At 39.0% G+C, this 15,271-nt stretch overlaps 1 protein-coding gene across 4 annotated transcripts in view; it reads left to right on the forward strand.

Moving 5' to 3' along the window:
- LOC134530040 (DNA repair protein RAD51 homolog A) overlaps positions 1-9,439 on the forward strand; it is a 49,392-nt gene extending 39,953 nt beyond the window's left edge. For 2 of the 4 annotated variants that reach the window (XM_063364571.1, XM_063364572.1), the window contains exons 7-8: positions 2,046-2,167; positions 8,970-9,439. In XM_063364571.1, the coding sequence (XP_063220641.1) occupies positions 2,046-2,167; positions 8,970-9,093 (246 nt within the window). In that variant the 3' untranslated portion in view covers positions 9,094-9,439. The other 2 variants (XM_063364573.1, XM_063364574.1) reach the window with 2 other exon arrangements.
- Positions 9,440-15,271: the final 5,832 nt, after the last annotated feature.

Consider the following 15,271-nt stretch of genomic DNA (forward strand, 5'->3'; position numbering starts at 1 on the left):
TTTTCCTCTGAAATATCTCAGGAGCACAACTAATTCCAAAAGGTAGGCGATTAAATTTAAACCTCCCAAACGGTGTTACAAAACAACACAGCTCTGAGCTTGCCTCATCAAGAGTGACCTGTAAAAAACCATTAGACAAATCACATGTTGCATAGTACTTGAACCCTGCCAGTCTTGAGGCGAGGTCTTCTGGAGAGGGAATAGGATGCATTTCCCGCTGAATGGCTTTATTAAGGCTATTGGGATCAAGACATATTCTCAGGTCCCCATTTGGTTTTTCAACTATCACCAGATTGTTTACCCATGCCGTCGGACTGGTTACTTTGGTGATGACACCCGCCTTCTCAAGTTCTGTCAAAGCTATCTTCAGTCTATCAAATAAACTACGTGGAACTCTCCGACAAGGGTTAGCAACAGGAGATGCATTAGGATCAACATGAATAGTAAGTGGCTTACCAGGAAACTTTCCTAATCCTGTAAATACATCTTGGAACTCATGTAGTAAGTCCTCCTTAGATGATCCAAAATGTTGATTGATAGCACTGACACGCTGGACCAGGTGCAGTTTCTGGCAAGCTTCCAAACCCAGAAGAGGAACAGCTGTAGGAACGTCCACAACTTCAAACTGTAGGTAATGTAGATTATTGCGCACAACACATGGCAGTGTGATAGACCCTAAGTGAGGTATTTCAAACTCCCCATATGCTCGCAAAACTGGGCCGTTCTTCTGAATGTGATTATCACCTACACCGAGTTTATCGAGCAGAACAAGCGGCAATGTGTTGACTTGCGCAGCCGTGTCAAGCTTGAATTGTACAACTGTGGAGACAACAGTGATTGGTTCCCACCATGACTGATTATCACGAGGAGTGGGTACACCAACTTCAGATATATATAGGTACTGATTAGGATTATAGACTGTTTCATCTTGATGTGACAGTGATTCTACATCCACAGAGACAGCATTGGCTTGACGTAGGTTAGGCTGCCTATTGTGTGTACTATGATCTGTAGATTGTTGACGGGCCGATGGATTCTTACACACTGCTGCAAAATGATTTTTCTGGTGACATTTAGCACATGTTTTATTAAAAGCCGGGCACTGCTTCTCACGTCCATGATTGTATCCACAATAACCACAAATACGACTGGGCTGTTGCCTAACATAACCTGATTTTCCCAGACTTTGGGGTGACTGAACTGACAATACATCCTTAGATGAACTTGCGTTTGGATTCCCTGTGGTGCCTTGCATGGCTTTGAGCTGAATACGACTTGCTTCAACAGACCGGCACACATCTACAGCTTTGTCAAGAGTCAAGTCGTCTCCACCTTGCAGCAGCTTCTCTTGCATAACAGAGTCGTTAATTCCCGCCACTAATATGTCCCGGCACAAAAAACTTTCTTGCTGGCCGAACTCACACACGCGTGAAAGATTTTTAAGATCAGTAACAAACTGTTCTATTGCCATACCTTCTGGCCTCCTCGAAGTCAAGAACTGGAACCGATGATACAGCAAATTCTTCCGTGGCGAACAGTACTTATCAAATCGTGCAATCACTGTTTCAAACTTCTCCCGTTCGGTTTCAACGAGGTTGAATGAGTTGTAAATCTCAATCCCTTTATCTCCGATAGCATTAAGTAAGAGTGCAACTCGTGGGATCTCGGCATCATCTTTTATCTTTAAAACTTGCAGATACAGGTTGAATTTTTGCTTCCAAAAGGTCCAGTTTTTGTCTAGGTTACCCTCAACACAAAGGTGATCAGGTGGTTTCGCAAACTTGTCCATTTTGGTCTTGATGGCGAGCCGAACGAACTTTCTACATTCGCAACAAGAACACAAATAACCCCGCGCCTGATACCATGTTATAAATAAGAAGTTCACTGCAGTTTTATCATCTTAAGTCTTTAATTGCACGTATGTACAAGCTTACACGTTTTTCATTGTTCCTGCCACACAACATGGCCGCCTGGATGTTGGTTAACATGTTGCCAACATAACATCTTACAGACAGAGGGAGGGCAGACGTTGTGGTGTGTTGCAGTTTGGCGTGGCGGTGGTGATCACCAACCAGGTGGTGGCACAGGTGGATGGCGCGGCGCTATTCACAGCCGATCCCAAGAAGCCCATTGGTGGCAACATCATTGCGCACGCATCTACTACCAGGTGTGTGCACATTTGTGTTTTGAAGTAGTTTCTGGTAGTGAAAAAAAAGTAAAGTTTATTTAAAACAAATTTCTATTAATGTATGATTGAATATGCATAGTAACTAGTAATGGGCCGAGACTCGAAAATTCGAGTCGAGTCGAGCGAGTAGCATCAGCTCGGCTCGGCTCGGCATTCGAGTTTATTTTACTCGATGGGGCGAAACTCGATGATAAAATATAATAAAATTGAATTACAATAAATTCTTATTATCTCCTTACGTGACTTCGGCCGACACTAAAAATTACTTACATAAGACAGAAACACGTACTTACAAACAATGACGACAATCTGCCATATTATTTATATTTTAGTTTTACATATTGCCAACTTAGCAGGTGTGACCACATAGCAAAGACGAACACATTTTTAATAAACAAAACACAAATTAAATTTTATAATCATAATATCGGCAGGAATATTACTTTTTTTAGTAAATCCGTGCTACAATCGGCGCAACGTTACAATAATAAATTAACAGTAGCGTTATATTTGTGCACATTTTTGCGACTGATACGCCACCAATCACGAAATGGCATTTAAAAAAACTTTGCTCCACTAATTTTAGGAAGTGTAGGTTGGCGAACATGAATTTTTTTCCGTGTTTGTTTACACTATTACGTTCGGCGAGATTGCGTTTTGTATAATTGTTTGCTATCCAATAGTGATGGTTCGAATCCCATTTTTCTCGAATCCGAATCTCGAAACAGTACCTCAAATCCACCCCTCGAATCCGAATCCAGTTCTCAAGGGTTAATTATAAAATAATTTATAAGTTAAGAGAAAAAATTAAACATTATGCAGAATTATTTAACCCTTTAAATTTTTATTTATAAAAACAAGGATTTTGACACGGTCTGGATCAAGACGATTCCGTTTTTGGTCACATATATTTCCTGCAGTGCTGAACAAACGTTCAGAGAACACTGTCGCAGGTGGTAAACACAAATATTTTTTGGACAGTTTATGTAGCCTGGGTGAACACGGAGACTGAGTTTTCCAGTATTCGAGAATGTTTATTTCTGGGTTAACTGTAGGATCACGTAATAATCTGGTCACTTCATCAATTGCTGTAGAATCCGACTTGGTGGATTTAAGGCATTCAGGTATTATCTGTGAGTACAGTGATTCATGTATCCACGGAAATCGGAAAACGAAATTCAACATCCGACGGAACAATATTTTGTAGTTACCAACTTGACATTTGTTTAAAGTCCCAAATGTAGGTAAACGCTTTCCTGAAATATTTAATGGAAACTGGAAGGCACCATCTTGTCTTCAATGGTTTTAGGCCATAAGAAATATTGTTGTGCGTCCTTTAAAATTAAGCCTCACTAAAGCATAGTGATTAATATGCCCGAAGTTAAAAGTGACGGGGTGTTTTCTCTAGTTTACCCATTAAAATTTTTTATATTAGTATTAGTTATTTTTTATGTTGCTCATAATTATTGGCTAACAAATTCATTGGTTGGCCATCATGGAATTCTCAGATAATACATATTTTAACGTTGGTAGTCTACACAAACCAAACTTGGTCCTAAAAAAATTCATAATTAGAATGTGTATCAGAATATTTAAAATTGAATTGCGATTAAAATACATGTGTACAAATACAAATACAAATACAAATACAAATGCATCCATGTTGATGAATGTAAAGTAAGTTTCCCAAATCAGTACATGCTTCATAATTTTTTTTTTATATAATAATGAATTAAAAGTACAATACAGTAGAACCTCGTTAATCCGTGATGCGCTAATTCGGGAATCGGATAAACCGGGACGTTTTAAAAGAGAAGAAAAAAAAGAGAAGTAAAAATTTTCAGCGCTTAAAATTAACGTCACGCGGGCCGGCCGCCGGCAAACACTACAAGCCATCGCGTGGGTCGCCAAACTCTGCAACGCTGTTTGTACCGACCCTTTGTGTCGCCCCCCCTTTCAGCTGTCACATTTGTCACTCTTTAAACTTGAGGGGGATGTCCTGACTTCTGCTTCCCTTCTCCCTTTGTTTGTTTCCACCCGCCAACGCACGGCAGGCGCCTGGCGAGTGACGTGTCTGGCTGGCATTCGGCTGTACGTGGGGGAGGGGGGAGGGTGAAAGGTCAGCACGATCTTATCTTTCTCTCTTCGGCTGTTGTAAATGACCGTGAACTAATGGCTAGGCCGAGACACTAATTCGAAGACGCCCGGCCGGCCCTTACTGTGAACGGCCTTAACCCAGCTGCACGCCGGTGTCTGAGAAGCTTGACAAGACCTTCCGGGCTTTTAATCGCTAGTCCGTGAAATTCGGTAACCCGTGATTATCTCGGTCCTGACCATCACGTATTAACGAGGTTCTACTGTACCTCAATAGGATGTGTTCCAAGGAAAACGTAAACAGTTTTTAAAGTACACTAGAGTCCCGTTATAGCAAGGTGTCACGGTTCCGGGTTTGATCCTCGCTATAACCGTGTCCTCGCTATAACCGAATTGGACAAATTTTGGCCCCCAAAAATTAAAATTAACCTAAAATAGCATAAAAATTGTGTTTAAACCTGTATAATTGGAAAATAACAGGTTATATTAACGAAATATTAATTTATGTGAGCAGATGTGTGAATTCTCTTTAAAACGATACCCCATAAGTACGGATTCGATCACCGATTGCGTCAAAATAACCAGAATACCCTACCGCGCCACGTAAGTATAGCATCTTGGCCCGCGGCCGACACAGCATTGTCCTGCTATCTATCGTCGACGCGGGCTGTCTGCTGGCGGCCATGTTGGTTCGGGATGTAGCTAACAGGTGGTGCTAGTGTAGCGCAATGATTTAATTCCTTAGAAAACAGCAAAAGTGCGGCTGCGGCAACGCACGTACGCCTCAAACGAAATAGTCGCTGGAAAACTATACTTTTTTTCATTTAAAGAAACCTGTCAACTTTTTTTGAAAATAAATTTAGGATTCAGATACCGCAACAACTGACCGAAACAAAAGTTACAGGAAAACTGCCCTAGCGATTCGAAAATAAATACGGTAGTGCCTACTAGAGGTGTAAAAGTAACGAAAAAAATGTGTACCCGTATGTATTCGTTACTATAATTAGTACTCGTTACTATCGTTACGCTACTCGTTACTTCTGATACCGCATAACATGCTATGTTATGTTGCAGCAACGAATCCAGTCGTATTGCGTACGCGTACAGTATGCCGTCGCGTAAATAATAATAAATAGAATATAAACAATTAACAATATTTGATAATTAATAGTTTTTGTTAAGCAAAAAACAATTAAATCTCATTAGAGCGGCTTTTTAATATTATCTCTTTTAAGATAACAATTAAAAAAATGTGAAAATACGCGATTATAAAAACAAAAACATATTTCTAATTTGTAAAAAATACTTTCTTACGTTGTTTCTGTTCCAATCTCAAACTTTGTCTACACACAGCAGACGGCACAGATAACTAACGGAAGTTAGATAAAAGAAAGAAAGGATGGGATTCTATTTTTAAAGCCACGCACTTAGGTGGCGACTGCACGGCTGAAGAATGTGACAGGAGTCAACGGCAAGATGTCTAGTGGCGAGCGAGAGGGGTGGAGATAAAGCAGACAAATAACGAAAGCGCGCTTCAAGCGCTCACGCCGTAAATTCCTCAAAAATACCTCGTTATAGCCGTGTTCTCGCTATTACCGTGCTCGCTATAACGAGATTCTACTGTACTACATTTACATCAATATTTTTCCTCGAATCCCGAATATTTTCCCTCGAATTTCGAATCTTTCGAATACTAGAGATTCGGTGGGATTCGAGGATTCGAGGATTCGACCGGCCCATCCCTACTATCCAAGTTAAGTGGCAAGTTAAAATTATTTATGAAGTATAAAGTATTTTATAAAGTGTAACTATTCAATACAAATACAAAAGCATGTATTGGTTGGAAGTGCCAGCTTGTGATTGGCCGGCAACGTAACGGCATTAGTGTTGTAGCAATAATCTTTAAATGTATTATTTTTGTTATGGGAACGTTTATTGTAATGTTGCGCCAATTGTAGCACGGCCTTACACTTCCCATAAGTGAAAGTTTTCAAAAATGTTCTAATGATTGTGTGAAACTTACCCTAACCTTCACGCCAACAAGCCTAAATTATATTCATTGGTTTTTATTGACTCGTTAATGCTGCAGGCTGCAGCTAACTCGTTCAGTCCAAAATAAGGTAAATATGTAGTTGAGCGGTATTTGCGAAAAAAAAAAGTTAAAATCTGAAAATACTTTTATTCTATGCTCTATACCTCATTTATTGAATTGTATTATATCAGTTAAGAATATATTCTAAATGAATTATTTGTATTAATACTTGTATTTTAAATATATTTGATTAAGTGGGCCATGATATAACAAGACAACCATCTAAGGACTCTTAGCAGTAAAGTGCAAATATTCAAGCTCGACTTAAGTGTCAAAGATTCAAATAAAAATTCAGACTCGAATCGACTCGACTTGAATTTATGATCTACAAACTCAACTCGAATCGACTCGAACTAATTATTGTAAAATTCGACTCGACTCGACTTAAACATTTGCAGGTTCGTACATCTCTAATAGGAACATAGGAATCGGTATTTTTAGTAAGGGATCATTATTGTTGCCTTGTTTGTGCAGTCTGCTCATCAGTACTGTGTCCATTCGAAAACTGATTGTTTCCAGGCAACAGAGAACTAGCACGTCATTGCTACTGAGAGTGTAAGTGCCATTGCATTTCGACAAAAAAAGCAGCTTCACTTACCTCCCGGTGTGGACTGCCTGACTGGATTGATGTGTACCAAGCGGTGATACACGAATAAGCACTTTAATTTTTGATAAATGAAAATGTAAATATCCGAACAGTAATATCATTTTCATTGCCAGTAAAGGATGATTTCGAAAAGGTACGCGACACAAATTGAAGATCACGCCCGGGTGCTACCCAATTGATGATAACTAACTCCCATTACACTGTGTCGAATTGGTCTAACAAAGTATTCGATGGTAGGTTTATAAAGATAAATGGTGTGACATATTTATCATTGAGTGTTATTCTACGCATTTATATTACTTGAATATTTCCCTACACATTTTGGAACACATTAAGTAAATTAGTCTTGCTATTTATGGAGACCAGCGCTTCAGAATACGCAATTACGCATAACACGAACATTTTTAGGAACGCATTAGTAGTGCTTGTGAAGGATTGGTGTACTTCCTTTGAACTTGTTCTGCCACAAATATTTCCAATCAATAATGGGTGAAAAAAGTTGTGCTAGTGATAATAATTACAAAACCTTAGAAAAACGTTTACACCCATTCCAATGCATTACATTAAGTGAATATATGTATCTTGAAAATATTTGTGACACAACAAAATATGCAAGGAAGGTATGAAGTTAAAGTTTTATGATCAGCCCTAAAATAAAATAAATAATGAGAAAATGAAAAAAATTAACATACTGTGTAAGACTCAAGTGTTAATATTATCTCTTACACAGTATCAAACATGCAGTCAAAATAAATCCTTATACTTATAACAGAAGCTATTTTTCATTATTTAAACATATCCATCAACCGAACAATGTTTAAAGTAGTCTGCAATACCTGTCACTGTAAGGTAGCACTGTAGTGAAGTCATCTCTTCCATCACATGCACTTTCAACGTGACACAGCAATAACCTGCGCCTGTCTCGACATTGGTAAAACAGACTTGCCGCGAGACAACTGACGTCCTGACTTGGAAGCGCAGTAGCAGCGCGTAGAGGCTCACTGTCCGTGTCGCAGGCTGTACCTGGAAGCGCAGTAGCAGCGTGCCGAGGCTCACTGTCCGTGTCGCAGGCTGTACCTGGAAGCGCAGTAGCAGCGTGCTGACGCTCACTGTCCGTGTCGCAGGCTGTACCTGGAAGCGCAGTAGCAGCGCGTAGAGGCTCACTGTCCATGTCGCAGGCTGTACCCGGAAGCGCAGTAGCAGCGCGTAGAGGCTCACTGTCCGTGTCGCAGGCTGTACCTGGAAGCGCAGTAGCAGCGTGTCGAGGCTCACTGTCCGTGTCGCAGGCTGTACCCGGAAGCGCAGTAGCAGCGTGTCGAGGCTCACTGTCCGTGTCGCAGGCTGTACCTGGAAGCGCAGTAGCAGCGCGTAGAGGCTCACTGTCCATGTCGCAGGCTGTACCCGGAAGCGCAGTAGCAGCGTGTCGAGGCTCACTGTCCGTGTCGCAGGCTGTACCCGGAAGCGCAGTAGCAGCGTGTGGAGGCTCACTGTCCGTGTCGCAGGCTGTACCTGGAAGCGCAGTAGCAGCGTGTCGAAGCTCACTGTCCGTGTCGCAGGCTGTACCTGGAAGCGCAGTAGCAGCGTGTGGAGGCTCACTGTCCGTGTCGCAGGCTGTACCCGGAAGCGCAGTAGCAGCGTGTCGAGGCTCACTGTCCGTGTCGCAGGCTGTACCCGGAAGCGCAGTAGCAGCGCGTCGAGGCTCACTGTCCGTGTCGCAGTCTGTACCCGGAAGCGCAGTAGCGGCGCGTCGAGGCTCACTGTCCGTGTCGCAGGCTGTACCTGGAAGCGCAGTAGCGGCGCGTCGAGGCTCACTGTCTGTGTCGCAGGCTGTACCTGGAAGCGCAGTAGCGGTGTGTCGAGGCTCACTGTCCGTGTCGCAGGCTGTACCTGGAAGCGCAGTAGCGGCGTGTCGAGGCTCACTGTCCGTGTCGCAGGCTGTACCTGGAAGCGCAGTAGCGGCGCGTCGAGGCTCACTGTCCGTGTCGCAGGCTGTACCTGAGGAAGGGGCGCGGCGAGACGCGCATTTGCAAGATCTACGACTCTCCGTGCTTGCCCGAAACGGAGGCTACCTTCGCCATCGGCGCGGACGGCATCGGCGACGCGAAGGACTGAACTAGACACGCTCCAGCACGGCACCGGTGCCTGGCCGCCGAAGCACGGACTGCGATATCTCAACTATGTGCGTAGTGTTTGTGTGTGTGTGTGAAGTCTGTTCAGTTATACTGTTGGAATGAGAATTTAACTTTCTGGTACAAATGCATTAAAAAAGCAGAGGTTTTGTCTGAGTCTGTTGATAAAATGAGACCATAATTTTGAAAGATGACTGCAGTGTATGTTTGTTAATACGTAACACTCAGGTTTATAAAATATTTGTGAAAATATGTCATAAATTAAAATGTTCGGGATCTAAAATTTTAAACTTCTGAAATATATTTTCGCACTACTATTATCAAACCTACAACATTTATGAATTACTAATTTAAACATATTTTTGAACTATGTTCTTAAGAACATCTCAAGAATATCATTCTTCATTTAATGTATTATGGACAAATGAATAATTTTGGGTTCAAGCGTATATCTCCTGTCATGTTACTGTCGTGTTATCTCTGGTGCCGTATTTGTGCCTGCTGCTATCTTGATGAGGTAGCTGCTTCATTGATGTACTATCCCAAATGAAAGTCAAACTACTGCTTTTCAGTTTAAAATTTGAGAAAAAATTTAATAGATTTAAAAACAAAACAAAAAATGAGCAAGTGTTTTAGTGCTCACCAGTGATGTGTAAACGTGTACCCTCGGTAACGACCAAAATTCATGTGTTCTCATGTTGAAAATAATCTTATACACCAATCCCTCACTTAGCATATCTTCAGATTGCGTGAATTCATTTAGAGCGATATTTAATTTTACTGCTCCAGTCTTGAACAGCACGTCTGAAATTTCAGTTAGTAAGCCATCGCCACAGGCAAAAAAAAAAAAGTCAGTCGTGATGCCACGAAGTCTGTTTTCAACTTGGTAAACAACAGTTGTACCATGGCATACAGTTAGCCATATGATGGGGGAAGAGATGCGCGTGCAGGTCTGACTACGTTATTGGCTGTTGTACAAACATCAGCTATGGCAATTTAAGTTGCTGCTATGGAGTGTAAAGGACCAAATGTTTTTACGTCCGCGCGTATGCCGCCGTGTTGTACGGTTTTCGCCCGGCCACAGACCGGGCCGTGATGAACTTCAGTCTATCCAGTGGCAGGGAACTCGCACAACACGATCACAAGCAACATATGCCCATTCACCTGCCGGTAACTGTACATGCGGAAGCACCAAGTTGGAATCATATTGAATCATGGCTTCCAACTGAGAGCATAATGCATCATGTTCCAGTATTTGACACAAAACTATAAGTATTAAGGCATGCAGAATGATGTGAAGGCTATCACTTATTTTCGCAGCACTTTAATTTTAAGCAAGTGTACAGTGCGGACTATTGTATGAAATAAGTACTCTATCAAACGTTTTTATAAGTCTGATATTGTTGGTTGTACTAGCGGGAATATATTTGACATTAGATACCGGAACAGAAATTAACAAATGCTTTACATGGAAAAGGTTGTTACATGAATGTTGCAATGAAAAAAAAAATCAAGGGCTTGACATGATTTATGTGAACCAAGCGATGATACACGAATAAGCACTTTAATTTTTGATTGATAAAAATGTATATATCCGGACAGTAATATTGGTTTCACTGTCAGTAAAGGATGATTTGGAAAGGTACGCGATGTGAGTTGGTCACGCCCGGGCGGGCAAGCCAGCCGACTGACAATAAAGTACATAACCACGTATCTCCCGTTACACTGTATCATATTTGTCTTAAAAAGTGAAATATTATGTAAACTATATTTTCCTACACAATTTTGGAACACATTAAATAAATTATGTTTGCTACTTATGGAAACTAATGCTTCAGAATACGTGATTTCGAATAACACAAACATTTTTAGGAAAGCATTAGTCATGCTAAGTGAGGGATTGGTGTAATACGAAACTGTGACACAAAATTTAACATAGAAATATTTTTTTATAATGCAGAGCGTAATATATATACACAAATAGTGTTTAAATTACATATTTGACATGAATCACATGTAGTTTCTACACCTGCTGTTAAAATTCGCAGCCGGAGTAGCTACATTGACTATCGAACAATTCAATATGCAGAGTAAAATTTAAACTATATAATGAAATGGCTTCAATAAAAGCAAAAAAACCTTTAAAAATGCTAACTACTGCCTTTGGTCTTGATATTTGATAAGTAATTTTATTAAATTACTGCCCATCTTGTTAAAATTTATCGAACAGTAAACTATAGTTTTCCTTCGTCTCTCTGAATTTAAGTTCGTGTCATTGGCCACAATTGGCAGCACTGTGATTACACATTTCTGTTCCATGTGACTTTCATTCTATTCACAAAATTACTCCTACCAAATCCTGTATACTGATTTTGGGGAATGCTTTGGAAATGGTCTATATTAAGGAACCAACTGAGAATTACACAAGGAAAAAAGGAATCAAGATGTCTGATTTGGGATTCGAATATGAGGCCTTGGAATGCTAGCCCATTCTTTTACCACTGTTTCGCCTCGCATAATTTAGTAGTAAAATGTTCACTTAAATGATATCGATAGTTATTAACTGTTATGAAAGTTTAGTTATAAGTTTTATATCGCCACTGTGTTAAAAAAAAATTATTTTTATTAATAAAATTTTTGAAAGATTTATCAATTTTTGTGCCTTTTTTTATAAGGTTGATTAAAGTGGTACTTTCCTTAAAAAAAATTCTAGTAAAATGTTAATCTGGTTTTTGAGGACACCTGCTTCGGGGTTTAGGGATTTAGTGGAAACGATTTTAAAAATTGTATCTTAAGTGGAAATACCTATGCAAAAAAAAATTGCATTTATAGCAAGTTTTGAATTTTCTCGTCCCTATCCATAAGTAAATGCCCATTTGTTGTATAGCAGCCCTGGTTTTAGGGAAAGGTATTTTTATGTTTATAGTACAGGAGGTAAAACATAAATAATTTTTTTTTTTTCACATTCAAAATGTTAAGAAATAATCTTGTGTTCTGAGTAATGTACAAGAATTTTTTTTCTTCAGATTCTGTTTTGCAAGACAGTAGTAAAATAGCTTTGATTGTTTATAGGTGTATGCAAACGTAGAGTGAAGTGGTACAGTGTTTTCAAAACAAAAAAATTTTCAGACTGAATTCAAGTAATTTCAAAGTCAAATGCTGTATGTCAAAATAATATACAACTTTTCAGACCAAGTCTGTGTTCAGTCATCTCATATTGATAAGTTTTCAAAACTCAATCTATATTTATTTTAGTATCATCTATCTTCAGGAGGGGGAGGAACCATATTTGACTAACTGCTGCCATCAAAACAAGCATAAAAACAGGGCAATGGATGGCAATACTGTATCTTAACAAGCTGTGAATTAAATTTAACATTGGTTTCATTAGAAAAGCAAAAGGATTTTTCATTAAAGCAATGTTTTATTGGACGTTGGCCATAACTATATTCCATGTCATGGTTGCGGTCGCACATACTCACTCTCCCCTCCCCCCTTCTTCAAATATTCCAGACCGGTCTCACTGGCCATGGCCTTGTTTAGGAGGTAGTCGATGTCTAAGAAGCAGAGCGTGTAGTTTTTTAACCAAGCTCTTCCCATGGCTGTGAATGGTTGGAAAGGCTTGGAGGCACAGCAGAAGTGGGAAATAGATGCATGTGTAGATTTGCCAGTAAAATTAAAACTGTTGAAGATTTTAAAAAATTTCAATAGACCTTGTTCATTCTTAAATTTTTCAAAAAGTTTTATTTAATGTATTTTTTTTCAATACAATGCACAGTTTTCAAGACATTTGTGCCTAGAAAGTTGTGGAAACATAATTCGTAAAATGAGAGCCTATTTTTGTAGGAATTTCTTAAGATGAAAAAAAATCACATTTCAAGTCATTGCATGTGGCGTTATTTTCTAATTTTATCGTTAACAAGCAATGATCAGGCGTCTGGCAATACCACAGTGGCTCGCTGCTGGTCGGATGGCGGGAAGACATCTGTGGACCAGACAAGGACTGTGCTATTCAGTACAGTTATCACCAAGAGACACACAGCCAAACGCACTTCCAAAGAATTTTCAATGTTTCCTCTAAATGTACTTTTTAACACAAATTTTTTAGTTTCCAAAAAAAAAGGTCATAATAGAGATGCGATTGTGACGGGTTTCACTCCAGTAAACATCAATTGCAAATAAAGTATCTGAGTAGTAAAGCTAAATTTGTTTATACAGTAACATGTCCTGTTCTTGAAACTTAATTTGAAAGAAACAAGACACCACAGTGTATAATTTTTTTCTTAAGTGTAGTTTAAAAAATTCTTGAATGTAAGTTGAACGATGGGACTTCCTGGTGAACACACACAGAAACTCCGAAGCAAGGGCACCATTCTAAGCTACACAGATGACAAAGGATATTCCAGCACAATTGTGAAAATGCAAAATTTACTTAATTTTTTGGTGACAAAAAATGGCGTAAGGTATTACAGAGTACAGATATACACAAAAATAAGGCATGTAGCTTACATGAGGACTTGAAATAATAACTCCCTGAGGTATATAGATATTCCAAACCATAAGGGCTCTGCCTATCTGAACATACATACAGTGTGCAGTGTTTCAGGAGAAACAACACAATCTGTAAACTGCCCAAGATATACGAGTGGAGTCTATTAACAAAAAGCATTTTAAAAATATGCTGATGGCAGATGAATAGTTACACTTCATTGTTTTTTCACAGTAATGTTTAGGCATGAAATTCCTGGTACAGATTCTTGGAATTACAGTCAAACCTCTATCTATCGAACTCGCATGTATCGATTGTCCGTGTTTATCGTATACTTTCTACGGTCCCGGCAAAATTGCCATACAACTAAGGTTAAAAAAGTCCGCTTGTACCGATGTTCGAATTATAGTTTTGTCCGCATTGATCGTACAAAATATGTGGTCCCATCACTATAAATTATAATAGATCGTTTAACCATAAAGATTTTGCAGAAATAACCATTTCTTAGAAAGAAACCGTCATAAAACAAGTAACGATAGTATACAGTAGTAAAAATCACCTTAAATCTGCAGCCAAGTAATGGAGCACGTAAATATGAAGAAAAGACAAATGAACAACAATCTGTGAATTATTATGGATGATGTACCATAACTACAGTACAAACCCAATTGTTATCCTAAGATAATTACCATAAAAAGAACTAAAGATTCTTTGTCGATACCATAATTACTGCAGAAGCACGATAGCTACCACATTTGCACTACAGTTACCGTAACAACCGAGATGTATATTTACCGTGACGGTAATGTATTTATTTATGACATTAAAATTAAAGAACATTATTGAAAAAAAGGATGTTAAATTTTTATATGTACGTTTGGCACATGTTGCGAAGAAATAATGCGATCTGAAAGAATGCAGTACTACTACGAAAAGTGAAATGGGTAATCGTGGATTTTTAGGTTATGGCAGTCTCTCGTTTTTCAGTAATATCGGCCGAAAATTAACAAGCGTATCGGAAGTCGGCAGAAATGCCGATTCAACTAAATATTGGCAAAATCGGCTTCTTCAGTACAGCTCTACATTTGATGACATGAGTAAACATATTTCAGACTTCAGGATATTGAAAAAGACTTTAATTTCCATGTAGATTTATTGTGTGTATGTTTTTTTTTTGCAAGTGTAAATTGAATTACGTAAAATACTTTAATTTTTTTTATTTTTCAACTGATTAACTTTAATGATAAGTAACTGATATATTTCTGACACTAATTTTGAGGTTGTAATATTTTTAAAAAATTCTTAGAGTGAAGTCCACATCTATTGAATGTCCGCATCTACTGAATTTTTTTGTTGGTCCCCTGAAAAACGATAGATAGAGGTTTGACTGTACCGGAGACACTTGCATTGTACCTTACCTTCATTTCTCTGCCATATAATGTTTGCTCAAATTTTATAGTTTTCTTATGCATTAAAACAGCACACCGCATTGAAAACGGCTGGTGAAGATGATTTATAACCTGACAACATTTATTTACACACATTCAATCACCTAGTTTTTTTTATTATAAAACCAATCTATAGGATTCAGTGTTTAGCTGTAAAATCACAACCTTAAAATAGCTAAGGAATTGTTCAGCAATTTATACAACCTTTAAAAAAAAACACTAGA

Source organism: Bacillus rossius, chromosome 3 (assembly GCF_032445375.1).
Source record: "Bacillus rossius redtenbacheri isolate Brsri chromosome 3, Brsri_v3, whole genome shotgun sequence".
Taxonomy (NCBI): domain Eukaryota; kingdom Metazoa; phylum Arthropoda; class Insecta; order Phasmatodea; family Bacillidae; genus Bacillus; species Bacillus rossius.